Source organism: Balaenoptera ricei, chromosome 19, assembly GCF_028023285.1.
Source record: "Balaenoptera ricei isolate mBalRic1 chromosome 19, mBalRic1.hap2, whole genome shotgun sequence".
Classification (NCBI taxonomy): Eukaryota; Metazoa; Chordata; class Mammalia; order Artiodactyla; family Balaenopteridae; genus Balaenoptera; species Balaenoptera ricei.
In genome coordinates, this window is record NC_082657.1 from 3,411,541 (window position 1) to 3,437,789 (window position 26,249).

A 26,249-nucleotide genomic window follows, 5' to 3' on the forward strand; every position below is an offset into this window, starting at 1 on the left:
GATGCTGGGAGACTAACCTAGGGGATGCGGGCAGGCTTTTCCAAAGAGGGTATTTGAGCTGGGTCAGGACAGCTGAATAGGAGTTCAACAGGCAGAGAATCGTTACAGCCAGCAGAAACCAGCAATTGTTAAAACCCCAGTGGTCGAAGGGGTTTGGGGAGTGTGTGGAGAAGGGCAGGACCAGAATGCACTGGGGATGAGGAGGTGAGAGACGAGGTTGGAGACGTAGGGACCAAACCACTCAGGGCCTCGAATGCCAGGCTATGGGGCTAAGACGGCGATGGGGAGCCAGAAAAGGATTTTGAGCAAGGGGTGGACTGGGGCATTGGGTGTTCAGAAGATCCCTCTGGAGTGAACTAGAGGATAGACTGGAGGCTGGGAGGTCAGGAGGAAGCCTGAGCTGGGAGGATTCAGAGAAAGAAACCAAAGAGAGTGGGGACATCTGCTAGATTCCTTTCCTGTGAGGCTGTTGCTGGGGTGAGGGGCAGGTTCCTGGCCCCTGGTACCCGGGTAGAGAAGGGACAGCAGTTGACACCGCCTGCTAAGAGGAGGCTATTTATAGACCGGGCAGCATTATCACAATACGCAGGGCTCCCGAGCGCAAGCACTTGCCCTAAATTGTCTCAATGCCCGTTCTCGGCCAATCCGAGAGCACTTCTCAGGAGACTCCATTATGGGCGGGCCGATTTATCTAACCGGACGGGGTAAGACCAAGGCTGGAACAGGTCGGCGATCCCTGGAGGGATCTACTTCCGTTGGTGGGGGCAGTCTGCAGAGTCCGTTCTCCCGCGGGGCTGCTGCCTGGAAACTTAGCAGAGGGGCGGGGAAGGATCAAATGACTTCCGTTTCCACCTCGTCTTCCAGCCTCTTTTTTTGCTTCTTCATTACCGCTTCCAGCTCTGACACTTGCTCTTTGTCCTGGAGCGGGGGTGGAAAATCAGGACGTTGGAGGCAGAGCCCTCAGCGCCCTCCCCCGTCCGGGCTCGGGGACGAGCGCCTGCCTCACCTCCAGCAGCGAGCGTTGCACTGTTATCTGGCTGTACACGCGCGCCCCCTCCTCGGGGCTCAGCGCCCGAAACTTCTCTTTCTGCAGCGAGAATAGCTGCGCGCCGCTCAGTGCGCCTAGCGCGGCCACGGTCCTGAGCAGGGGCATCCAGGGCACAGTCAGGCCTGTTGGCCAATCACGGCTCAAGCCTCCTCAGCCCCACCAACCACTCTACGCCCGCTTAGCCCTTTGTCCAATCTGAGCAGCATTCTAGCTCTCAAGCCGGGGGGCGGCCGCTGCTGATGGCTCCTGAATCCCCATCCACCAATCATAGCGCGCCGTGGTGGTGGTGGGGGGGGGGGGCTGCCTTCCAAGGGAGGCGGGGCTTCCCTGGAGACTCCAATCGGAGCCTGGAAAAACATGCCAATCACAGCCTGACAGTCATAGTTGCTATCAGACAGACCCCCGTTTTGGACCAATCCCAGTCTCCCGTGGTCTGCCGTGCCCCCTCTGGGCCAATCGGAGCGCTCCGCCTCTAGCGCCGGTATCTCAGGATCCCCTAGCCGGCAGCTGCCAAACTCACCCTGAACTAAAGCCCTTGCCCTGCAGCCAGGCGCGGACCTCCGAAGCGTTGGAGCGCGGGCTGAGCTGCGGCTCCGGGGTGCGGGGCCCCGGGGCTGCGCGGCTGGGGCCCATGAGGCCCTGGGCCAGGCGTGCCTGCAGCTCCTCGTTGATACTGAGCATCTGGGAGAATTTCTCTGCAGGCGGGAAACCGGGAGGGAGGGCGGACTCAGGGCGACGGGCCCTGGGCTCAGAGGGTCGGGGACCTCCAGCGTCCTCGTGATGGGTCGGGAGTCCGTTTAATCTTTCTGAGCCTCGGTTTCTCTGCCTGGAAAGCGAGGACAAGGACCGCTCCCTCGAAGGGGTGCCCCCACCACTCACCCTTCTTGCTGGAGTCCAAGTTGTTGAGGCTCTCGCAGCTGTCCCTGGGAGACCGAGACCGAGACGGAGCCGGAGCCTGGGTCCGCGCTGGTCGGGGACCGGGAGCCGCAGCCAGGGCCGGCGCTGGTGGGGGAGGGGGAGGGGGGGGAGGAGCCGGGGCCGAGGCTGGTGGGGGAGGGGGAGCCGGAGCCACGGCCGGCGCTGGTGGTGGAGGGGGAGCCGGAGCCGGGGCCGACACTGGTGGTGGAGGGGGAAAGGGAGTGCTACTCTCCTAGAGAGGGGAAAAAGAGGAGAGCACCTGGATCACAAAGAGGACTGAGTCCTAGTCCCCTTCGCCTGGAGGTGAATTTCCGAATCCTCAGCCACTTCCCCTGCCAGTGACTTTGACCCCTTATCCCCCGCGCCTCTTGTTCCCAGGACGCAGGATCTGACCCCTAGCCCCTCTTCCCTCAAGACCCAGGAGTCTGCCCTGGCTCACCAGGCTGCGGCCCCCACGCGGCCCCGGGTGGGGTGTCAGGATATTATAGGGTACATATCCCTCCTGTCCCCTCTGGTCCCGAACCTTCCACCACTTGCGCTGGTCATCCAGGACCTGGAAGAGGTACAGGGGAGGGTTCAGAGGCTGTGTCTGTAGCTAGGGCTGGGTGGACTCCAGCCCCCCAGCCCCCGACCCCGTCCCCCACTCCTCTGACCTCCAGTATGTCCCACTGCTTGACGGGCAGCTCGCTGCTATTGCGCGCCTGGAAGTCATAATTACATAGGACCCACTTTCCCGCCGGCTCCAGCCCCTGGGGCTCAGCTTCTGGTTCCTGGTCTTGGTGACTGAGGAGAAGGGGAAGGGTTGGGGGGTAAGGAGGCAGCCAGCTCCACTGCTCTGGACTGTAGGGTGTTGGTGTGAGCTGGGGTTAAAGCCAAGCAGGGGTCGAGGCAGGGGAGGCAGGTTAATACTGTTAACACAGGTTTGAAATTGGAATACCGGTTTGAATATATTGTGCTCCTTATGTGCCTGGCACCATGCAGTAAGCACGTGATATGAGTACTAGCATCAGCTCCATTTTATAGGTGAGAACATTCAGGCTCAGAGAAATAAAATGACTCTCCCCAGATTACACAGCTAGAGACAGCTGCTATTTATTGAGCATCTACTGTGTACTGGACTTATGCATAATGATAACTCATAAGCATAATAAAAACAATAGTTAACACTTATATAGCACTTATTACATGCCAGACACTGTTCAAAGTCTGCTACATATATTAGCTGATTTGATGCTAGAGACAACACTTGGTAGAATCATGAGTTTGGACCCCCTAGTTCCTTCCTCCCTCCAGAGACCCAATTATTATCTCCATTTTACAGGAAAGGAACAGTGATATAAAGTGACACGGTGATGTAAAGGTCACAGAGCAAGAAAGAGGTGTAGTCAGACTGGGACCCGGGCAGGCTGGCCCCAGAGCTCATGTCCTGAGTAATTCCATTCTACTTGCACACAGCTGGACGTGAACCTGAGCGCTCCCATGACCCTGAGCTCCTAACTGCTAGCCTGTACAACCTCACAGACTTCTCCCTCTTTCAGGGAGGGATTATTATTATTTCCATTCCCCTCCTGCCCCCTGCAAAGAACTTGAAGCGCAAAAAAAAAGGTGAGTTAAAAGCTGTGGGTGTAAAAAAAAAAAAAAACTGTGGGTGTCAAGCTCAAGATTCAGAAGCGCACCGAGAGGGGGGGTCCGCTAGACCAGGCAGCTGGGGGGAGGGGGAGCAGACTTTTAGCTCTGACAACCCAGTAAAAGGCACCTCAGCCCGGATCAGGCCTACCTGTGCAAGGGAGAGGGGAGTCTTCAGGGCCGAGGCACCCCCTGTGTGGGGCCGGCGCCAGCTCCCAGCACGCCGCCGTCTCTGCTGAGACTCTCTGCCCGAGCCCTCACCCAGACCCCCGTCTGCTCCTCCAGACCTGCTGCTTTGTTGTCTTCTCATCCCACGCAGTTTCCCTCCCATCTGCCCCGCGACTTGCCCAAGGAATCCTAGCTCCTCTAGGCCCTTCTTCCCCCGGGACCCAAGAGTCTGCACCGCCATTGCTTGTTGGGACTATGAATTTGCACCCCCAGTTCTTTCCTCCTCCAGAGACCTAGGAGTCCAGATCTCAAGCTTTAATTTCCTCGACCTTTTAACGCTTAAAAGGTCCCAGTGTGACACCCAGCAGGGACTGAGACAATTGCTCTAGAGCCTTGGGAAAGCAAGGGTCCAGCCTCCCAGCCTTTACCTCTCTCAGGAGCCCAGAGATACTACCACTTCCTAACTTTCCCAGAAACTTGCCCCTTGGCCCTTTAAGTCCCAAGCCTACTTCCCTGGGTCTCCAAGGTCCCAAGCACCAGACTTGAGCTCTTCTTCAAAACCCAATATCTAATTCCCCAGCCTCTTCTCTCCAACACCCAGGACTCTGTCCATATAGGGACCCAGGCAGGGAGCTTCCCAGGCCCTGGGAAACCAAACTGCCTTCTTCCAGACCTTTGGGGATCTAGGGGTCCCTCTCAGACTTTACCCACTCCCAGCACCCTCCTCCCTTAGACCCTGGAATCTGGGCCTCCAGTTCCCTCCTCCCTTGAACCCAGAAGTCTGGGCCCCACTCCCTCCCTCGTTGATCCTCCCCCCTCTCCCAGCCCCGGCCCCTGCCTCATTGCCACCTCACCCACCTTCGAACAGCCGGGAAGACAAAAGGAAAAAGAAAAAAGGGGAAGCGGAGTCAGCGCTGGGAGCCCCCAGGACGCACCCCTCCTTGACCCCACCTGACCCGACTCACCCATTGACACTCACCCATTGACAGCGACCTGAGGAGCGCTTTGCTGCAGGAGACGAGAGCAGTAGATCAGCTGGGGCCAGGCCTGCGCCCCAGAATTCAGTGTCACGGCCCCCCTGTGTCACCTGGGGGAGCTTAAGCCTTAGCCTCACCTGCTGGCGCCGCCGCTCGTGCTGTAGCTGTTTCTCTACTGGGTCCTCCCAGGCGCGACCCTGTGGGTCCGTGGCTGGGGGCTCCCAGCCACTGTAGAACTCAGGTCTGTATGGGGGTCCCTCCTCTGAGGGTAGCTCCATCCTGCAGCCAAGGAGGGGCAAGGGATCCTCAGGGATCCTGGTCTGACCTCCCTGTCAGTAACTTCATGAAGTTTTCCCCCTCCCCTTAAGCCTTGTTCTATTCCAACAATTCTAATCTTGCCCCCTTTTGCCAAGCCCTGCCCCTGCCTCTAAGCTGCATCCACGATATCAACTATATTTGTAAATACCCTGATTCCACTCATGCTCCGCCCTGGCCTCTGAATCTCACCTCTGATTCCAAACCATGTTTCTAGCTACACACATGCCGTCCCTTTCCCCTAAGCCCAGCATCTAGCTCTGCACGTACTCCCTTGAAGCTCTCAGCCTCCAAGCGCAAAGACTGCGCCCCCTTTCCAAAACCACAGACCAAACGTTTCCTAAGCCCGCCCCTTCGGCATAGCCTCACTCCATTCCTCTAAGTCCTGCCTTTTATTCCGGTTTGAGTTTTTGAGTCTTTTTTTTTTTTTTTAATCATGCTACGAAAAAACCTAACTACCTAACTTTAAGATTTATTTTTGCAACTTTTTTAAACAGAAAAGACAACACACTCCTTGGGGAAAGGTGAGTGACTGAGAGGACAGGTCCTGGGTACAAATTACTACGACAGAGCCTGGAGTTGATAGGCCTGCCTAGGAGAGAACCACGGGCACTGCCACACCACCAAAGAGGCTCAGCAGACCGTTTCATACGCCACGCAAAGCTGCTGACCTTCCCTCCAATCGGATCGTGGCATTTGACCTAGTCCCACCTGAACTTCAATTTCTTTGGCGACACCCTCTAGCTAAGCCCCACAACTAACCTACCCTCCTAGCCCCATCTTTCCAACAGCCCCGCCACTTCCTCTCAACCCCACCCCTAAATCACCACGCCTCCTGCTTCCCAGCCCTGTTCCTCCAATCACCACGCTCCCAGCCCCCCGCCCCGCCCCTGAATCACCACGCCTCCTGCCTTCCAGGCCTGTCTCTCCAATCACCACGACCCCAGCCTCCCAGCCCCGCCCCTTACCCCGGGCGGGTCCAAGAGTCCCCCAACGAGGTCCAGAGCGTGTTTTCAAGTTGGGTGACGTTGTCCCACAGCAGCGCCACAGCCTCGGAAGTCAGATGCGGCCGCCGCACGCAGCTCGCAAACTGGGGGCCGCCCGAGGTGTCCACAATCTGGCAGGGGCGCAGGAGTGGGCAAGCTATCAGACCTTCTTGAAGTGGAACCCTCCTGCTGCAGGCAGCCCTGAGGGCTGAGGCCGGGGGTGTCTCACCATTTGCAGAGGTCCGAACAGGAAGTGCAGCAGTTCTGGGGAGGAGGGGTTGGCGATGTTGCCGCGCAGCCGGCCCTGTGGAGCCGGGGAGGTGCTGGTATTAGTGCGCGGACAGGTCAGGTTTGTTATTCCCCTCGCCCCCTGACGCCCCGGGATGAACGCGTCCTCACCAGCAAGCTGAAGGCGTACTTGATTTTCTGAAGCACATCGATGAACTCAGCCTCTGAGGGCGGCTTGGCCCGCAGCGTCAGGAGGCCCTCTGTGGGTAGAGAGGCAGGCGCGGTGATGGGGGACATGCAGACAGCGTCAGGCAGGGTCGAAGAGAGAGGCAGAGACCCAGTGAGATCGCGATAGGGAGTGAAACTGGCAGGGGGCGCAAGGAGGGACCCAAGGGAGCGGGTGGATATTTGGGAGTGGCCAGGAAGGGGGTGTTCAGGATTGCCTCTCGGTGGCGCCTCCTCACCCCCCGCCTCCCGGTGCCGGGTCCTGCGGCTGCGCTCTCGGTGCTCCAGCACTCGGGTGGCCTCGGCGGACTTCTGCAGCCTTGATACGAAGGTCTCCACGTCGTCGAACACGTGGTTCAGGATGTCCTGGGGGGCAGAGCAGGGGGATGCGTGGGACCCCTGAATCTCGGACCCTCATCCCCCCTGTCCAAGCCCTCTCAAACCAAGAGCGCTTAGGCACATTCAGGCCAGGCCACGCCCTCTGATGCTTGACCCTGCCCCCATTCTGTCACACACACCCCGGCCACACCCCCAGAAGTCTGACCAAGTCCCCAGAACCAAGCCCCACCCCCTGACAGAAGATTCACACCTGCAGCCAGTCCCGCCCCGGCCCTAGCCCCGCCTCACTCACCACTTCCCGCTCCGCCTGCAGACTGGCCAGGTCTGGGCCCCGGGGGCCCAGGTCCCGAGAGGCCGGGTCAGCGCTGCTGCAGACCTCCGCCCGGCCCGGCCTCCGCATCTCTTCAGTCTCTGGGATGGGGTCCGCCTGGGGTCGCCTGCGGCCCGCGGCTGGCTCCGCCGTGTTGATCGCGGCGCGGACCGTCGGGCGGTGCTGCGGGGGCGGGGTCTCGGCGGCGGGAGAGGGGTGGCACTGCAGCTCCTTTCGCGTGGCCCTGCGGGGGAAGAAGGGGAAACTGAGGCTGGGCACACCGAGGGATCCGGGGAGGGGAGAAATTCGGGCCTTCAATCTGAAACACTGTGGCCCAAAGGGGTCAAACCTAGGCTCTCAGTGGTAGGGAGAAATCCGATATATAGGGGATGGGAGAGCACCTCTCCGGAGGGAAACTGAGGCAGAGGGAGGAGAAACCGACGGGAGGGGAGTACACTTGGTACAGGGTTTGTTTGACTCCATTTAAAACTCGTTCTGCTCTAGGCTAGTGGTATCCACCGATTTCTAGGATGGGGAAACTGAGGCCCAAAGAGGGGAGCCGGCCCCCCAGAGATCTCCCCGTCGTCTCTTCTCCCCCGCTTGCAGTCCGGCCCCCTTACCTGAGCGCCGCCGCCCTGCGCTCCCCGCGGCCCGAGCGGTAGTTGTGCAGAGCCCCCTGGATGTCCTCTCGGATCAACTCCGCCTGTCAATCACGCCGTCAGGCCACGACCCCTACCCACCCACGGCCCGCCCAGGCGGCTCTCCGGATCGATTCCTCAGCTCGGCCCCAGACCACGTCCAGTCATCGCTTACGCACTGCGCCCACGCACGTCCACGCCCTAAACTCACACCCCGGCCCTTAGACTGTCCCTGCCTTAGGCCACTCCCCCAACCACGGAGGCCCCGTCCAGATGGCACTTCGCCCCTAGACCACACTCACTCCCATCCTAGTTCTGGCTGCTCCCCAAGACGCTCACTTCCATGTTCTGTCCACGTTCTGTCCGAGCTCTTAGCCTCCGTCTCCATTCTGCCCTCCCGTTCCTTCTCGACCCTACGTTCAATCTGTCCTCAAATCCCCCTCCCTCCCAGAATTCCTTTACAGGTCGCGCCCCCTCCGCTGGCCCTGACCCCGCCTTTGCCGCACACCATGCCCCCCCGTCTTAGAGGTCCCACCCCGTTGGAGGTCTGGCTCCGGACTCCGCCCAGTTTCAGCTCCGCCCCCGGAATCCGCAGGGTCTCAGCCCTGTTCTGGGCTGTGGCCCCGGCCCCGGTTCGCTCACCTCCAGACGCAGGCCCTGGAAGAAGTGCACGTCGGGCTGCGTGCGCTCGGGCTCCTGGCACACGAGCAGCAGCAGTGAGCAGCTCTGGCCCGGCGGTATCACCGTGTCGCAACGCACGATGGCGCTCAGCGGGTACGACTCCAGCTCCTCCTGTGGGGTGGAGGGTGGGACAGCGGGTAAACTGAGACCCTGAGCCAAGGATACTCCTAAGTGGTGCCAGCAGTGCCAGCACGTACAGGCACTGCGCACGGCAACCTCCACCCCAAGTTGAGGGGCCAGGGATAACACCCCTGTTTAATAGATGGGGCTAATGAGGCTCAAAAAGGGGGCGGGGGTCCCTTGCCAAAGTTTCCAGAGGAAGGACGTGCAGGAATCAAGGTTCACACTCAGATCCCTGACGTCCCTAGGGCTCTCCATGCCTTGGCCGGCTCAGTCCAAGCTGCTCCTTCCACCCACATGCCCCGTGGCACCTTGGAGACTGGGTCCAGCAGCGCAACGTGTTTGGGAGACACGCGCAGCAGCATGTCCTGGGCCCAGACGCGGCCTTGGCTGTCCATGAGGGCCAGCTTACGCGAGGCGTCCTCCACCGTGTGCACGCCATCCTCCTCACCCAGGCAGAAGGTCACCAGGTGCTGGAGAAAGCAGCGAGTTCCAGGATGAAGCCAGGTGGGCTGAGAATCCCCTGGAATCAGCCTTCCAGCCTGCGACTAACCACACCTCCTCTGGGAAGCCTTCTCTGATCACCTGCCCCACCTCCTCGCAGTGCCCTTTGTGTGTCTTTCCTGGGTCTAGCTCTGCAGCTAGACCCCTTGAAGGCAGAGAATGGTCTGGATTATATCTAGTTCCTTCTAAGCAGCTCTACCTCCGTTAGAGCACCTGGCAATTTTGCTGGTGCCTCTGGACCTTGTCTGACCCCTGCTCATCCAGGATTGCATCTGATTTGTCCCTGTGGTCCAACTATCCAGCACAGAAGTTGGTCCAGAGGAAAAGTTGGCAGAGTCAAGTGGAATTGAGTTCCTCCACTGAATACCCACATCTGAAGCAAGGCAGAAGAAGTCCATTTTGCAGATGAGCAAACTGAGTTTCCCAAGTTCTTTCTGCTTGGAGGTCCAACCGCTTTCAACACCCCCATCTCCTCAGGCCTGCCTTGCCTCCTGCAAGACTCCCCGTGGCGACACAGACCCCAGACTCACATTGACTGGATATTGGGAAACATCGGCCATAACCTCAGTGGAGTAACGCTTCCTCTGTTCTGTGGGGGGAGAAGGAGAATGGCTGCAGGAGACCCAGCTCCCAGCCCCTTCCCGCTCAGACTCAGGAGTCCAGACCCCCAGCCCCCTCCCCTCCAGACCCAGGAGTCCAGACCCCCAGCCCCTCCTCCCTCAGAAAAGGAGTCCAGACCCCCAAACCCTTCCCCCATCAGATCCAGGAGTTTGGGTCCTCAGTTACCTCCTCCCTCAGACCTAGTTTCTCTTGGCCCGGGGCTTCCTTGCCCCTCAACTCACCATAGATAGACTTGGCACTCCGTTTGGGAGAAGCTTCTGGGCTAGTGAAGGAAAAGAGGGGTGAGAGGGGCCTTGGGAATTGGGGGCAGATCATGGGAGTTTTGAGTGCCAAGCAGAGCTTGTGAGGGCAGTTGGGGAGCCATGGAGGGTTTTGGGCAGGGGAGGGCAGGGCCAGAGCTGGACTTTAACAAGACAAGTATGGCAGTGGTACTGGGTGGTGGTGGCGAGTGTGGTCTCTACTGTCACACAGACCTGGGTTCGAATCCCCTGCCAGCTACTGCTTTGTCATAAGACCCCGGGTGGGAGACAATCTCTCCTGCTTCGGTTTCCCTTTCCGTAAGACAGGGGTTAGTTACCCTATAGTGTCTGTCTGGTAGGTCTGTTGGGCGAATTCAATGAGGTGATGCAGTTGGAATGTTGTGCAGCCTTAGTAACTGTTATTATCATTATTATGATGATGCAAAGGGCTTAACACACAGTAGTTGCTCAATGAATGGGTTTTTTTTTGTGGCTGCGCTGTGCGGCGTGGCTTGCAGGATCTCAGTTCCCTGACCAGGGATTGAACCTGGGCCACGGCACTGAAAGCGTGAAATCCTAACCACTAGACCACCAGGGAACTCCCAATAAATGGGATTTTTTACAGTAGCATTAGTATTGGGAGTAGATGGAAAGTTATCTTCTTCTCCTCCTACCCCCACGGGCCAGGTTCTTTTCAGCCAAATCCTTCTCTGTCTCTTGCCCTCGACCTCCTCTTCAAGGTCACTTTCTCTGAGAAGAATTCTCGAGTCCCCATTTCCACAGAAATAACAGAAGCTCAGAGCTTGGTTGGGGTCGGAGATGAGAGATGAAGGATGAGAAACTCTTTTAGTCAAACCTCTGCTCCTCATCCCGCTCTTGTCAGTCAAATCTCCCCACGATTTGATTACCTCTGGGCTGGAGAACTCATTCCCTTCCATCTCCCGTGCAGCTATTCCCATGCTTCTCTCTTTATCCTTCTCCCTGCTCACTCCAGGAGACTTGACCCTTCATTATCAACAGCCCTGAGTTTTTAGCAAAGGGTCAATATTTAATAATAAGATATAACAACTGGGAATTCCCTGGAGGTCCAGTGGTTAGGACTCAGTGATTTCAGTGCCCGGGTTCCATCCCTGGTTGGGGAACTAAGATCCCATGTGCCACGCAGCGCAGCCAAAAAAAGAAAAAGAAAAGGTAACAACGATAGCCTAGCAGTTCTCATGAGTTGAACACCTGCTGTTGGTCAGATGCTCTGCTAAGTCCTGTATGTGCATTAGCCGATCAAGCTCTCAAAATTGTCCCTGTTTCACGGAGGAGGGACTGAGGCTTAAAGAGGTGATGTCCTTTGGCCAGGGCCACACCACTGCTGAAAGTTAGCGCCTGGATTTGAACCCAGGTCTGTCTGCTTGGCAGCAGGAGGGAGGCAGCTCAGGTGGTCTTCAGAGTGTCCAGGCCTGGGCTGCTGTAAATGCCACCTGCGGGTGTGGATGAAAGGGTGGGGGGGGAAGGGTGGGGCGGCCGGGGGACCTGGTGGGCGGGGGTCCTTACCCAGTGCTGGTGTTCATGGTGCCGAGAATGGGGAGCTCCTGCCACCTGGAGCCCTGAGAGCCAGCAAAGAGGTGAGGCCTGGCTTGATCGCAGGACCTATGATTCCTGCCCAGCCCCTCCTCCCTCAGACCCAGATGTCCAGGCCCTCAGGCCCTTGTCCCTCAGACCAGGAATCTAGACCTGCAGGCCCTCCTCCCTCAGACCAGGAATCCAGGCCCCCCGCCCCTCCTCCCTCAGACCCAGGGGTCCGGGCCCCCCGCCCCTCCTCCTTCACACCTGGTACACTTCCCCACCCCCAATTCCTCAGGGCTCCATACATGCAGCTCCCTAGTCTATGTGTACTCCATTTTCCTTCCTCTACCCAGGGATCCTGTCTCCCTGTCTCCTAGCCTTTTACCTTCTCAGGGGCCCAGGAGTCCAGAACTCAGAGCTCCTTGTCCCTTGGAACTAAAGGGTTTTGACACCAAGTCTCCTCAGAGAAACATTCATCCAATTCTTCAGCCCCTACGACCCCATAGTCTTCCCTTAGGCGTTAGGGTCCGACCTCCAGCCCCTAGCTCTTCAGAACTAGACTTTAGTTCCCCCAGCCTTTCCTGTGTCTGGACCCAGGAGTCTGGGCCCCCTGCTCCCCTCCCCCAGACCCAGGAGTCCCCACCGCCAGCCCCTCCTCGCTAGGACCCAGCTCTCTTCCCTGGGCCCCCTCCTCACCTGCTGCTCAAGCTCTGTCAGACGGGAGGCTCTGAGCTCTTCTCTCCCTTCCAGACAGGGGCCTCTCCTTCCTGCTCACTCCCAGGGCCCTCCCTCCTCCGCATACCTGAGCACTCACCTGGTACAGCCTGCTGGAGTGGCCCCTGGGCGGGGCTGGCTGACAGACCCAGGGCGCCGGCTGGGATGTCCTCAGGGGAGCCGGAACGCTTATTGTCTCCATCACAACAGGAGAACAAGAACTACAGTAATTCGATGTCACACTCCTTCACGCGTCAGAAATACCCCCTTCGAATTCTCCTGGTACCTCTGCGAAGTTGATTGCCGCTTGTTCATGGTCAATGTGGAAGGGTGGGGCTTTGAACCCGGAGCCACCTTTCCATCTCCAGGGCTGGTGTCCATCCCTGCTCTGTGCACACCTCCTGTCTGGGGTTCCTATCTCCACCGGTGCCCTTGGCCCCCAGCCCTCCCCTTCCCTCCTTCTTTGGAAATGTCCCTCAGTAATTCCCGATGACGATGACAGCTAAGACTCAATGCCCAACTCTGCTCTGAGGGCATCACAAAAATGAACAGGTTCCTCAGGCATAAAAATCTCCTTTCGAGAACTTCCCCTGTGCCATGGTCCTCGCTGACCGAGTTATACACGCCGCTTCTTCCCCGAACCCAGCGAAGGGAGTGTTGGGGTGTCTCCATTTTGCAGATGAGGAAACTGAGGCTCACAAGGGCTCAGAGACTTGCTCAGAGTTACACATGTAGTGGTCTCCCTGCTGTCTTCCTCCCCAGTCCGGTCTCAATGCATGGACCCCATAGAAACCTAAATCAGCTTACATCACTCCACTCTCAAAAGCCCTCGGTGGCTCCCCATTTCTCTGGATAAAAGAGAAGACCTTCTACAAAGTCTTAAGTGATGGTACCCTACCTCATCTCTTCCTTTGCTCCTTGAGTACCCAGATGGCATTCTGCCTCAGGGCCTTTGCACTTGCTGTACCCTTTGCCTGGAAAGCTCTTCTCATATCCTCAGATGAGAAGAGGCTTGCTCCCTCATCTTCTTCAGGTCTTTGCTTGAATGGCACCACCTCACGGAGGCCTGGCTGGCAACCTTGTTTAACATGGCAGCACCTCTGACCCTTCCCTCCTTCAGAGTCTCTTCCCCCTCCCCCAACATTTAGTTTTTCTCCAGATCATTTATCACCCTGTAACACACTATATTACCTGTTTGTCTATGTTATGTCTTCCCCATTAGAATGTAAGCTTCATGATGACAAAGGCTATTGTATGTTCAGCCCCCCAATGTATCTGCAGCATATAGAATAGGGTCTTGCACGTAGTAAGTGCTAGAGTGACATTTGTTCAGTTACTGAGTTTTTGCATTTGGTGCACTCATGTGCATTATTGCTTCACTGAACACATGTTGACCCCACAGTCTATACTAAGAGAGGCTGGAAACCAGAGAAGACACATCCTTGTCCTGGATTGATGGGGAAGAAAGAACAGACAGAAAGAGAGAGAATCATATTGTGTGGTGTGATGGTGAAGAGCCCAGGTGGGTGTGGGTTCGGGTCCTGGCTTTGCCACTTAATAATTTTGGTAATACTTATTGTGTGCTTATATCCTCTTCTGAGTACCTATGTGTGTGTGTGTGTGTGTGTGTGTGTGTGTGTGTGTGTTTGTTTGTATAAACCTCACAACATCCTATGAAATGGGTTCAATTATCCCCATTTTATACATGAAGAAACTGAGACATATTCAAGTTAAGTAACTTGTCTATAATCACACAGCTAGTAAGTGGTAGAGATGGTTGAGCCCAGGCCATACAGTTTAGACACTGCATCTTGGTTGTTACTCTGTGCCCCCACCTCATGGTCCAGGCCCCTATCTAGCTGTGTGACCCTGGGCAAATTACTTAACCTCTCTGTGCCCCAGTCCCCCATCTGTAAAATGGGGATAACAGCACTGGGAAGATTAAAGGAGGTTATGGAGAGCTCTTAGTACAGTACCCGACGAAGAGAAAATCCTAGGGAAGAAGTGTTAGCAACCACATGGATGACGTCTTTCTTTCCACAGGTCCTATAATGGCAGATGCTAAGGGTGCCTTGGAAGTCTGGAAGCGGCTGCTCACAGAGGGTCAGGGCAGGCTTCCTGAAGGAGGAGGGGTGCGGTGGCCAGAGCTAAACCTGAAGGGCAAGTTTGGCAGCCCCAGGTGGCCTGGAGGAAGAGGGAGGGGTGTTCCAGGCCAGGAGCCGCCTGAGCCACGGAGGGGAGGGCCATCTAGCCAGCGAGTGTGCGGGCACTGCTGGGCACTGCTGGGCACAGAGACATAGTGACCAGCTGGGCGAGTAGCCACTGCCCCCCTCCTCCGTGCAGCAGGGAGAGGGTCCTCTGCTCTTCTGTGTCCGGCTTCTGTCACTCTGTGTCCCTGGCACATCCATGCCACAAATGTTTTCTGAGCTTGGCCCTGCCTGGTTTGGAGTCCGAGGGAAAGAGCAGACCCTTTACTCTCTGTGAGGCAGACGGGGCTGGTTCTGGTACCCCGCTGATAGAGAAGACAGAGGCTCGGAGTGGGGAGGCCACTAGTCCAAGTCTCAGTGGCTCTGGGCCATGACAAACGCAGATCTGGCTGAGCCCAGGCCCTTTCTTCATGCGCAGGTGGAGAGAAGTGTCCTTGTAAAGGCATTCAGTGGGAGGGGCCAGGAGTCCTGGGTCTGAGGGAGGAGGGGCTGGGGGCCTGGACCCCTGGGTCTGAGGGGGGAGGGGCTGGGGGCCTGGACCCCTGGGTCTGAGGGGGGAGGGGCTGGGGGCCTGGACCCCTGGGTCTGGGCGGGGAGGGGTTGGGGGCCTGGACCCCTGGGTCTGAGGGGGGAGGGGCTGGGGGCCTGGACCCCTGGGTCTGGGCGGGGAGGGGCTGGGGGCCTGGAGCCCTGGGTCTGAGGGAGGAGGGGCTGGGGGCCTGGGCCCTGGGTCTGAGGGCGGCCTGGGCCCTGGGTCTGAGGGAGGAGGGCAGTGGAGCGCAGGCGCCCCCAGGCCTCACCGACAGCAGCTCCTTCGTGCTCCGGAGCAGCAGGTGAGACCAAAACCTGAGCCTCCGCCCTCGTTCAGGGCCCAGGGCCTCCTTCCTTCTTCCCTGCCACAAAGGAGGCGCCTCCCTCTCTCCAAACCATAGCACGTGGTTCCCAAGTACCAGAGGAGGCTCACACCCCTGCAGAGTCTGACTCAGTAAAGCCCTGGGTGGAGGCGCTCACCGGGGGGACCTGGCACCAAAACACCGACAGTAGAGCGCCTTTTACTGAGTGAACTTTAGGACTCTGTGGGTCTGAATTTGCCTCTGTCCCTGAACTGGGATAGCTTTGTTTTTGGGGAACTGGATTGTTTATTCTCTCTGTTGGGAGATCCCAGGAACCAAACAGAATTCTCATTGCTGCTTGTTAAGCCAAGATCCTCTGTATGTCATATCTGAAAACACCCCATCTCTTCCCTCATCCTCCTCGCCCAAGACATGCCCCCCACATCTGTCCCCCAACTGTAGGATTTGCTGATGAATTCCTAGGACAAGGAAGGAGGTCGAATTCACAGGTCTGGCAGCTTGTTGGGGCAGGGCATATAAATAAGATGGGAGTTGGGTCTCAGGGAGATATATTTACTTACATATTTGTCCATTCATTCATTCATTCATTCATTCAATAAATGGTCCCTGAGACCTAATTGTGCCTCATCCTTTGCCCTCAAGAAGTCAGGTTGATTGGGGAAATAGACCCTGCTGGCACCCACAGTAGCAATTCACAGTGAAATGTGCACTGCTGGAGGTGGCAACAGGGCATTGAGTGTCCCCAGAGGAGACACTTATTCCAACTCTGTGGTGGGTATGCGAGGCAGTCAAAGAAGACTACCCAGGTTAAGTGATAACTGGATGGGGTTCTGAAGGATGAATAGGAGTTCGCCAAGGAAGACGTGGCAAGGAATGATATTCTAAGCTTGAGGAGTGGCGTATGCAAAGTCCCAAAGTCATGTAGTAGCAAATACTCAAGCACCTACTGTGTACCAAGCATGTTCTAAGTGCTAGACAGACAAAACCCCTGCCCTTGTGTTGTTGTCATTCTAGCGGGTGTGGTGGGGAGACAGAAGATAAACAGGTAGGGACACACACGTGAATAAGACTTTCAGATTGTGGTAATCTCTGTGGAGGAAATAAATGTGAAGAAATGGAGTGACCGAGGGGCAGGCAGGTGTGGCCACTTCTGGTGAGGTAGTCAGGGATGGCCTCTCTGACGAGGTGGCATGGGAGCCTTGACCTGAATTTCAAGACGGAGCCAGGAATGCAGAGAGGGTTTTAGGTAGAGGGAACACCTTGGGGAGGCTGGGCAGGTGGGGGTGTGGCTGGCCAGAGGAGATGAGACTGGAGACAGCTATGAGGATGGTCATGATGTTGGTGTTGACCATGACAACTGCAAAGGATAGGGTAGCCAAACTTCAACGCAAATGCACTTGCCCCAAGCCTGAGTCTCAAGAAGCTCCCTGTCTGGGTGGGGAGGTGACTCAAACATGGGTTGCCTGAAACGTGCCATAAACGGAGGTCGCTCCGGCAGTGTGGAAGCTCGGAGGAGGTCTTCCTGGGACCTAAGGGGTTAGAAAACGTTTTTCCTTGAAATTCCTCTGAGACCGGCTGGCCCTGGAGAGGGGGCGGGGAGTAGCACCAGGAGGGTGAGTCTGAAAACTGGCCTGGCCAGAGGAGGGAGGCTGGTGGCCAGCTGTTTATTCTCTGGGGGGGGATCCAGGGCAGATTTGTCTCCTGAAGCTGGAGGCATTTGGCTTCCATGTTGGGGGCCTGCATCCAGGAGGAAGTGATGGGTAAAGGGCTCCAGACAGACTTGAGTCTGGATCCTGGGTTGAAGCAATTGACTTTGCTCTCTGAGCAAGTGACTCTCCGATTAGTCTCATTTCTTCCTCCCTAAAAGGAGCATAAGCCCTGGTACCTGCTGTAAAGGCTGGTGGGAAGATGCGGTGTGAAAAGACGTGTAAAGTGCTTAGAGCAGCTAAGTGCTCAGCCAACGGACGAAAAATAGACGAAGGAATAAATCAATAACTAAATGACCAGATCCACATGAGGTGACAAGGGCTGGTTCTGCAGACACGCAGCTCTGCACCCCAGTGCCTGATCTGACACCTCAAGCAATGGACAGCCTCCGTCCTAAGCTTCCAATGACCATTCATTTATTCAGGACATTTATCCATTCATTCAACAAATGTTTATTAACCATCCCCTCTACACCAGGCACTGTTCTAGGTGCCAGGGAACTCAATGGCCCCAGACCTGTCCTTATGGAGTTTACATTCCTGTAGAAAACAAAATTAAAAAGTAAATGTGTAGAATGTCACATGGTGGTCATAAAGCAGGGAAGAGCGCCAGGGAGGTCCAGCACGTGTTTGGGGGGTTTTATTGGTTGGGGAGGTCCTCCTTGAGACTATGATATTTGAGTGAAGCTCTGGAGGGAGTGAGGTGTGAGCATATCTGGGGAAAGATTTTCAGGCAGGGGCAAGGGCCAGTGCAAAGGTCCTGAGGTGAATGCTCACACAGCAAGGCTAGTGTTTATGGAGCAGAGTGTTGAGGGCAGAGGGGTAGGACATGAAGTCAGAAAGGTGATGGGGGTGGATTGTGGATTCCCAGGGTCACTCTAAGGATCAGAAATTGACGGTACAATAGAAGTGTTTTGATCAAATTTTTTTAAAAAATTGACCTGAAATTAACCATCTTTTTTTTTTTTTTAAGATTTTTTTGATGTGGACCATTTTTAAAGTCTTTATTGAATTTGTTACAATATTCCTTCTGTTTTATGTTTTGGTTTTTTTGGCCACAAGGCATGTGGGATCCTAGCTCCGCGATCAGGGATCGGACCCGCACCCACTGCATTGGAAGGCGAAGTCTTAACCACTGGGCCGCCAGGGAAGTCCCTGAAATTAACTATCTTAAATTGAACAACTGAATAGCATTTAGTACACTGACAATGTTATGCAACCATCATATCCATCTAATTCCCAAACATTTTCACCCTCCCCAAATAAAGTCCATACCCATTAGAAGTCACTCCCCATTCCTTCCTCCCCACAGCCCCTGAAAACCACCATTTGCTTTCTGTTTCTGTGGATTTGCCTGTTTTGGACATTGCCTATAAATGGAATCATACAATATGTGACCTCATAGTGTTTTTGAGGTTCATCTATTTTTTTTTTTAACATCTTTATTGGAGTATAATTGCTCTACAATGGTGTGTTAGTTTCTGCTTTATAACAAAGTGAATCAGCCATACGTCTATGTTGTATTGGTCCAGTGTTGAAATAATTTCAGACTTGTAGAAAAGTTGCAAAAGCATACAGAGAAAACCTCTGCCGGGTTTCTGTACATTTTTTCCTTTGTAATTAATAAGTATCTTGTGGAGAGCTACTTTGAGACTATGTAAATATCCTGTGTGTCATGAAACTTTAACTCATTAGTTTTGGCATCTACGGATGCTTCCTGCCTGAATCGATTATGACCAAGATGGTTCCCCAACGGCAATTGAGTTAAGTTTCAAAAGGATTCCCTAATTTCTGTGTGGAGAACAGGGGGAAGCAAGGAGACCAGCTAGGAGGCTTTCATACTAATCCAGTGAGAGATGGTAGCAATGGACATGCTGAGACGTGGTCAGATTTTTGGATATACTTTGAAGGAAGAGCTGGCAGGTATTGAGAGAAAAAGAGGAGATAAGCATGACTCCATGTTTTGCTCTAGGCAATGGGAAGACTGGAGTTGCTATTTTCTGAGATGGGATCGCTGCTCTAACAGAAAGACCTGGACTACTAGTGGCTTAAATCGGGTTGAAGCTTATTTATTGCAGTTGATCCAGGGCCCATGTGGCAGCTCCATAATCATCAGGGACCCAGGCTCTTTCCATCTCATTACTCTGGCAAAATAGGGCTTCCACCTCATGGTCCAAAATGGCTGCCTCAGGTCCTGCCATCAGATCTGCCTTGCAGCCAGAAGAAAGGAAGAAAGGGGGCAAGTGTCTTTTCATTTTGAGTACACATGTCCTTTTTGCTCACATCTCGTCTAAGTCAGAACTTAGACACATGGCCACAGCTAGGTGCAGAGGAGGCTGGGAAATGATTCTTTGTTCTAGGTGCTCATGTGCCCAGCTATAAACCAGTGGCTCTAGTATTATGAGCAAGAAAGGAAGAATGTATGTTTGGGGAACAACTAGTCAACTTTCCCTAATGGGTCCTGAATGCTGCTCTTCCTACATCCCTTATGTCCCTCTCCAGTCCGTATTCTGCATCTCACCTGGAAACAAAATTCCTAAAACATAGATCTGCTCATGACCTTCCATGGCTCATTACTCTTTCATGGGTCTCCAGTATCCTCTGAATTAAAGCCAAGCTTCTCAGCCTGGCATTTGAGCCATAATCTGGCTCCACCTTCCAACCACTCCAGCCTCATTCCTTCCACCCCATCCACACCTTACACTCCCACAATGTCCGCACATACCCGTGTGCTACCTTTTCTTTAAGCTGATCCCACAGTCTGGAGCATCCTTTCTGGCCTGAGGAAATCCTTTCTGTTTGTATCACTGTGATCAACACCACATCCTGCAGGAAACTTGCCCAGCCTTCTTACAGTGGGGCCCTCTGCCTCTCACAAACTCCCAGACTCCCCATCACCCCATCCTAGCCAAGAGGTCAGCTATTTGTATGGTGCCTGCCTTACTCCAGGCAAATTCACTAAGTCTTTCCTTTCCTGTCTTCCTTCCTTCTCACCACCCTTCCCTCCTGTCTACACTCTGCCCCTCCTCCCTTTTGCCTTCCCTTCCTCCCAGTTACGGAGCATGAAAGTGCTGCACTCAGCACCTGTACTAAACAAAGAAACAAACAAACAAAGAATCAATTTTTCCAGTTACTAAGGTCATGTGACAAATCATTCCAAGACCTAGTGGCTTCAGACAAGGGCCACATTTAGTTTGCTCACGAACCTGCCATCTGCACAGGGCTTGGTGGAGGCGACATATGGTGACAACATGGTGACAACGGGGATGGTTTGGAAGCTGGGGCAGTGTCTTGGCTGAAAAGGCTCAAACAGCTGGAGCATGGACCAGTTAGGGCTCCTCCACCATCTGACCTTTTCTCTATGTGGTCTGTCCAGCATGGTAGCTTCAAGGTAGAGAAACGTGTTTCTTACATGTCAGATAAGGGCTCTGAAAATGCATGGAGAGAGAGAGAGAGAGAGAGAGAGAGAGCGCGAGCGAGAGAATGACTTGGGTATGATAAGCCCTCTGATGGGGGAAGAGTCCCCTCAGTACCTGGAACAGCAAGCAACGTTTATCAGGAATTTATTAACGACTTCAACAATGATAAAGGGATGCATGGCTTACCTGGTAGCCCGAAGAGATATTCTAAACACCTTGGGTGCATATGGGAATCACGTAGGAGGTCCTCAGAGGAAGGAATTTGGATGCATTGTTCTGTTTACAGTAACAACATTACAGCCATCAATGCTCTGGCATTTACTGTGGGTTAGATCTTTGTCATGAATTACTTTCTGTCATCCTTCCAAACTTTGTGACAGGGGCCAGGAAACTGTGGCCCACCACTTGTTTTTGTAAATAAAGTTTTATTGGAACACAGCTCTGCTCATTTGTTTGTATACTGTCTGCGGCTCCTTTCCTGCTGTAATGGCAGAGTAGTTGCAACAGGGACCAGATGACCCCAAAAGCTGAAATTATTTGCTATCTGGTCCTTTGCAGAAAATATTTGTTAACTCCTGCCCTAGAGGTAGATGATATTAGGAGACCAGTGTATAAAAGAGAAGAAAAAGGCTCAGAGGGGGATGCTTTATTCGAGGTTGAGAGAGTCAGCGTCTGTACTTTTTATTTTTTAAAAATTCCCTTATTTTTAATTGTGGTAAACTACACATGCCATAAAATTTACCATTTTAGGGGACTTCCCTGGTGGTTCAGTGGTTAAGACTCCACATTTCCATTGTATGGGACACGAGTTGGATCCCTGGTCAGGGAACTAAGATCCCTCATGCCACTTGACGTGACCAAAATAACATAAAATAAAATAATAAATGAATTTTTTAAAAATTTACCATTTTAACCATTTTTTAGGGTCCAGTTTTATGGCATTAAATGCATTCACCTTGTTGTGCATCCATCACCACCAACCATCTCCAGAACTTTTTTTGTCTTGCAAAACTGAAACTCTGTCCCCATTAAAAAACATCTCCCCATTTCTCCGCCAACCCAGGCCCCGGGCAACCACTATTCTACTTTCTGTCTCTATGACTTTGACAACTCTAGGGACCTCATATAAGTGGAATCATACAGTATTTGTCTTTCTGTGACTGGCTTATTTCACTTAGTATAATGTCCTCAAGTTTCATCCATGTTGCAGCCTGTGTCAGAATGTCCCTCCCTTTTAAGGCTGAATAATATTGCACTGCATGTATATATCATGTTTTGTTTGTCCATTCATCCATCAGTGGACACTTGGGTTGCAGTATCTGTGCTTTTAACCTCTGCCCTCCACTCCTTATGGATGGTTTCACCTGAATAAGGAATAAACCTTATTCAGATGAGAAAATGCAGATGAACAAAAAGCAAAAAACAATAAAATCACCCATCATCCTGCCTGGCAGAGACCCCATGCAGAATATTATAGGTTTTTTTTGCTCTAAAAATATACGCATTAATATATAAGCTTAAAAAAGAGAATCAGCCTGCTTTTCCCCTCCCGCCCGTATTGGTATTTAATGAAGGAACTCAGAATGTTCTTAAATATTTGAGCCTTGTAAAGCTGTAGACAGTCTATCCAGGAACACATACAGATGAATTAACTTTTACTGTCAGTGTCAGGAGATCTGTGAGGGAAGGGAACTTGTCTGACTCATTGCTAAATTCCCAGTGTATAGTTCAATGCCTGGGACACAGTATGTGCTCATTAAACAATTTTTTTAGAAGGACTGTAGGGAATAGGAGAGAGTAGGACCATTCTCCTACTGACAGACATAGATGTTGATTTTTATTTGTGCCAGTGCCTCGCTATTACAGAGAAACAGGGCTGTGAGGAACATTTTCCTATGTTTCTTTCCCAATGACCAATTATTCTCTTAGCATAAATTCTTCCAAGGGGAATGGCTGGGTCAAAGATTGGCACTGATGGGACTTCCCTGGGGGCACAGTGGTTAAGAATCCCCCTGCCAATGCAGGGGACACAGGTTCGAGCCCTGGGCCAGGAAGATCCCACATGTCATGGAGCAACTAAGCCCGTGCGCCACAACTACCGAGCCTGTGCTCTAGAGCCTGCGAGCCACAACTACTGAGCCCGCATGCCACAGCTACTGAAGCCCATGTGCCTAGAGCCCATGCTCTGCAACAAGAGAAACCACGGCAGTGAGAAGCCCATGCAATGCAACAAAGAGTAGCTCCTGCTCGCCTCAACTAGAGAAAGCCCACGTGCAGCAACAAAGACCCAATGCAGCCAAAAATAATAAATAAATAAATGTTAAAAAAAAAAAAAGATTGGCACCAATGGTTTTGCCATGTATTACTGAATGGCCTTTTAAGAAGGCTGTTCTAATTGACACTTCCACCAGCAGGTATGTATACCTGTTTTACCACATCCTTGCCAACACTGGGTATTATCATTGCTTCTATCCTGCCAATATGACAGGTGAAAAATATTATCTTATTATCCTAACGAGCATTTCTTTGATTCCTTGTAAGCCTGAGTAGTTTCATGTGCTTGTTGACTTTCTTTCTTTGCAAATTGCTGCTCATATTCTTTGCCTATGCTCCCCTCTCTCCCTGTTGGGGGTGAGACTTTTTTTCTTATTGATTCATAAGAACTCTTTACGTATGAAGGATACTAACTGTCATTTTTGTGGGTAAGAGGAGACAGAAGTTGACAGAGGGGAAGTTACTGCTCAAAGTACACACCTAAGAAGAGGTGGAGCAGGAATTTGAAACAAGATCTGTCTAGATCCATGCCTGGGGTTCTGTACAGCCTCTGTGGAACCTTCCCCTTTCCCAGGTCTTGCCCACTAATATCCCAGGAGCTCTGAGTTCCCATAATCTCAGGAAGGGGAGAAATGGTTCGCCAGACCCAGCCACACTTTCTGCATCCCCAGCAGCAAACCTATTCTCTGCTTTGTTGTGCAGATTAAATATTTGGCATGTACTAGGTACTTAATAAACAGTAGCTGGTATTATTGCTTGTTTTTTTAATTATCTTCTCTTCAGACACATCTCTTGCCAGCTGCCCACCCCTTCAAGCCAACCTCCTACCATCCCAAGCAACCTGCCTCATGACTCCTAGGCTTTGCATATGCTATTACACCTGTCTAGTTGTCCCTCTCCACTCAGCCCACTTGAAGAACTCCTACTCATCCTTCAAAACCCTATCTTGTTTTCCCCTCCTCTGGGAAGTCTTCCCTCACTCTTAGGCTGAGTCTCCAATCACAGATCCTGGATCCTGGCTGTTGCTTTCCCTTTGGGTGCCCTGTTGTGTTTCCTGTGTCCAGGAGGGATTATATGACTCACTGCTGGCACTGCTGCCCCAGGACCTGCAGGCTTCTTGAGCCCTCTGCATCATCACCCTCCTTGTGGCCCTGCTCAGTCTGCTGGTCTACCTTGCCAGGGCCAAGTGCACCACCTGTTTGGAGAACAAGGACTCCAAGGTCCATTTGGTGCTCACCTCCAGGATCATCTTTGTCGTCTCAGGGGTCGTGACCCTGATCCCCATATACTGGAGAGCCCACACCATCATCCAGGACTTCTGCACCGCTCCCCGATGGCTGAGGCCCCAAAGCAGGAGCTGGGAGCCTCCCTCTGTCTGGGCTGGGCAGCCTCTTGTTGCTGGGTGGGGGGCTACCATGCTGCATCTGCCCCTCTGGGCGGGGGAGTCCCGGGGCTCCAGCCATTACATGGTCTGATACTTGGCATCTGCCCCACATACCTCCTCTCGCAGTCCCTCCAAGTACCCCACTAAGAATTATGTCAATTTGGGTAGGGGAGCAGGAGCTCCCACGACAGTGGGGCCTAACTCTCTGAGCTGGAGCCACAGAGATGGTGATTTTTTTTTTAATTAATTTGATTTATTTTTAAAATTTATTTAATTTTATTAAAAAATTTTAAATTGAAGTATAGTTGATTTACAATGTTGTGTTAATTTCTGCTGTATAGCAAAGTGATTCATCTATACACACACACACACACACACACACACACACACACATACACACACATATATACATTCTTTTTTTAATATATTCTTTTCCATTATGGTTTATTATAGGATATTGAATATAGTTCCCTGTGCTATACCGTAGGACCTTGTTGTTTATCCATTCTATATATAAAAGCTTACATCTGCTAACCCCAAACTCCCACTCCATCCTTCCCCCAACCCCTTCCCCCTTGGCAACCGCCAGTCTGTTCTCTACGTCCCTGATTCTGTTTCTATTTCGTAGATAGGTTCATTCGTGTCATATTTTAGATTCCACATATATTAAGTGATAGCATATGGTATTTGCCTTTCTCTTTCTGACTTACTTCACTTAGTATGGTAATCTCTAGCTGCATCCATTTTATTTATGTATTTTTTATACAATTTGAAAAAAATAAATTTATTTATTTTTGGCTGCGATGGGTCTCCGTTGCTGGGCTACTCTTCGTTGCGGTGTGCGGGCTTCTCATTGCAGTGGCTTCTCTTGTTGCAGAGCATGGGCTCTAGGCTCGCTGGCTTCAGTAGTTGTGGCACACGGGCTCAGTAGTTGTGGCTCGCAGGCTCTAGAGTGCAGGCTCAGTAGTTGTGGTGCACGGGTTTAGTTGCTCCGCGGCATGTGGGATCTTCCCGGAGCAGGGATCAAACGCGTGTCCCTTGTATTGGCAGGTGGATTCTTAACCACTGTGCCACCAGGGAAGTCCCTATACAATTTTTTAAATACAATTTTTAAAGGCTCCACTGCATTTACAGTTATTACAAAATATTGGCTATATTCCCCATGTTGTACAATAAATACATCCCTGTAGCTAACACCCAGCAGCTATCCCACTCGCTCACCCCTATATTGCTCCCACCCCCCCACTGGCAGCCACTTGTTTGTTCTCTATGAGATGGTGATTCATGACAGCTTTGGGGTTGTTTTTGTCTCTTGTTTTTGCTTTTTATTTTGCAAAGTGTGTGTGTGTGTGGTTAATCCATTTGATAACCCACTTGGGCTCTGCTACTGGTGTTCCTCATCTGTGGATGATGGAGCCAAGAGGTGATGCTTCAGAGTTTCTAGATTTTCTCCACCCTGGACATCCCCGTCTTAGAGACCAACCTGGAGCTTGCTGTCCAGGTGCTTTCATCCTGTCCCCAAGAGCTCCTGCTGTTGCTGGGGGCAGGGCCTCCTGAGACTTGTTGGGACAAGCCTTCCCTTCCTGGTCAGAACTCTGGAACCCCCTGGGGCTCTTGAGCCTCATGTAGCTCCGAGGAAAGTGGGTGATAAGTTACCAAAGAACTGCCCACCTCCAAGACTTCTGGATCCTCCATCCTGAGTGCTGTGCTGACCCCTGGCCCTCTCATCTCCAGCTCTGTACACTTCTGCCATGTCCTGCCCCCAGTCACCAGTTTTAACTAAATAAGCATGTTTTGTCTTGCTAAAAAAAAAAAGAAACCTCTTGGGACATGTGGAAACAATTTATCGGTCAGATATTTGTCATTTCGTAAGTATTCTGAAGTATGCCTGTGGATTGTTGACAAACCTGATCCAATCATAAATCAAATGAGTTACTTGGGGTCAAATAATTTCCAAAACAAAATTATGCAAATCTTTTCAGTGTTTTTTTTCAGCTGTATTGCACTATAATTTACATGCAATAAAATTCACTATTTTTAAGTGAACATGCTGATGAGATTTGACAAATATCAAACCCCCCTTTCCAAACCCCCCAGAAGTTCCCTTTGCAGTAATCACTTCCCCCACCCCCTCTGCCCTTGGTAACCACTGATCTTCATTCTCTCACTATGGTTTTGTTTTTCCTAGATT

The 26,249-nt window shown here is 52.8% G+C and overlaps 1 protein-coding gene and 1 pseudogene across 1 annotated transcript; one reads left to right on the forward strand and one right to left on the reverse strand.

The window, feature by feature from the left end:
* Positions 1-671: 671 nt before the first annotated feature.
* EPS8L1 (EPS8 like 1) lies at positions 672-12,304 on the reverse strand. Its single transcript, XM_059905681.1, has 20 exons — positions 12,197-12,304; positions 11,489-11,541; positions 9,926-9,966; positions 9,614-9,672; positions 8,891-9,052; positions 8,421-8,570; positions 7,761-7,843; positions 7,123-7,384; positions 6,731-6,857; positions 6,438-6,526; positions 6,268-6,342; positions 6,021-6,169; positions 4,875-5,016; positions 4,740-4,768; positions 2,620-2,749; positions 2,406-2,519; positions 1,928-2,198; positions 1,569-1,743; positions 1,007-1,139; positions 672-918 (listed from the first exon to the last, which is right to left on the reverse strand). The coding sequence occupies exons 2-20, from the start codon at positions 11,503-11,505 to the stop codon at positions 832-834; spliced, it is 2,295 nt and encodes a 764-aa protein (XP_059761664.1). The 5' UTR covers positions 11,506-11,541; positions 12,197-12,304; the 3' UTR covers positions 672-831.
* A 7,928-nt stretch (positions 12,305-20,232) lies between these two features.
* On the forward strand, positions 20,233-25,845 carry LOC132353903 (claudin-6-like; annotated as a pseudogene).
* Positions 25,846-26,249: the final 404 nt, after the last annotated feature.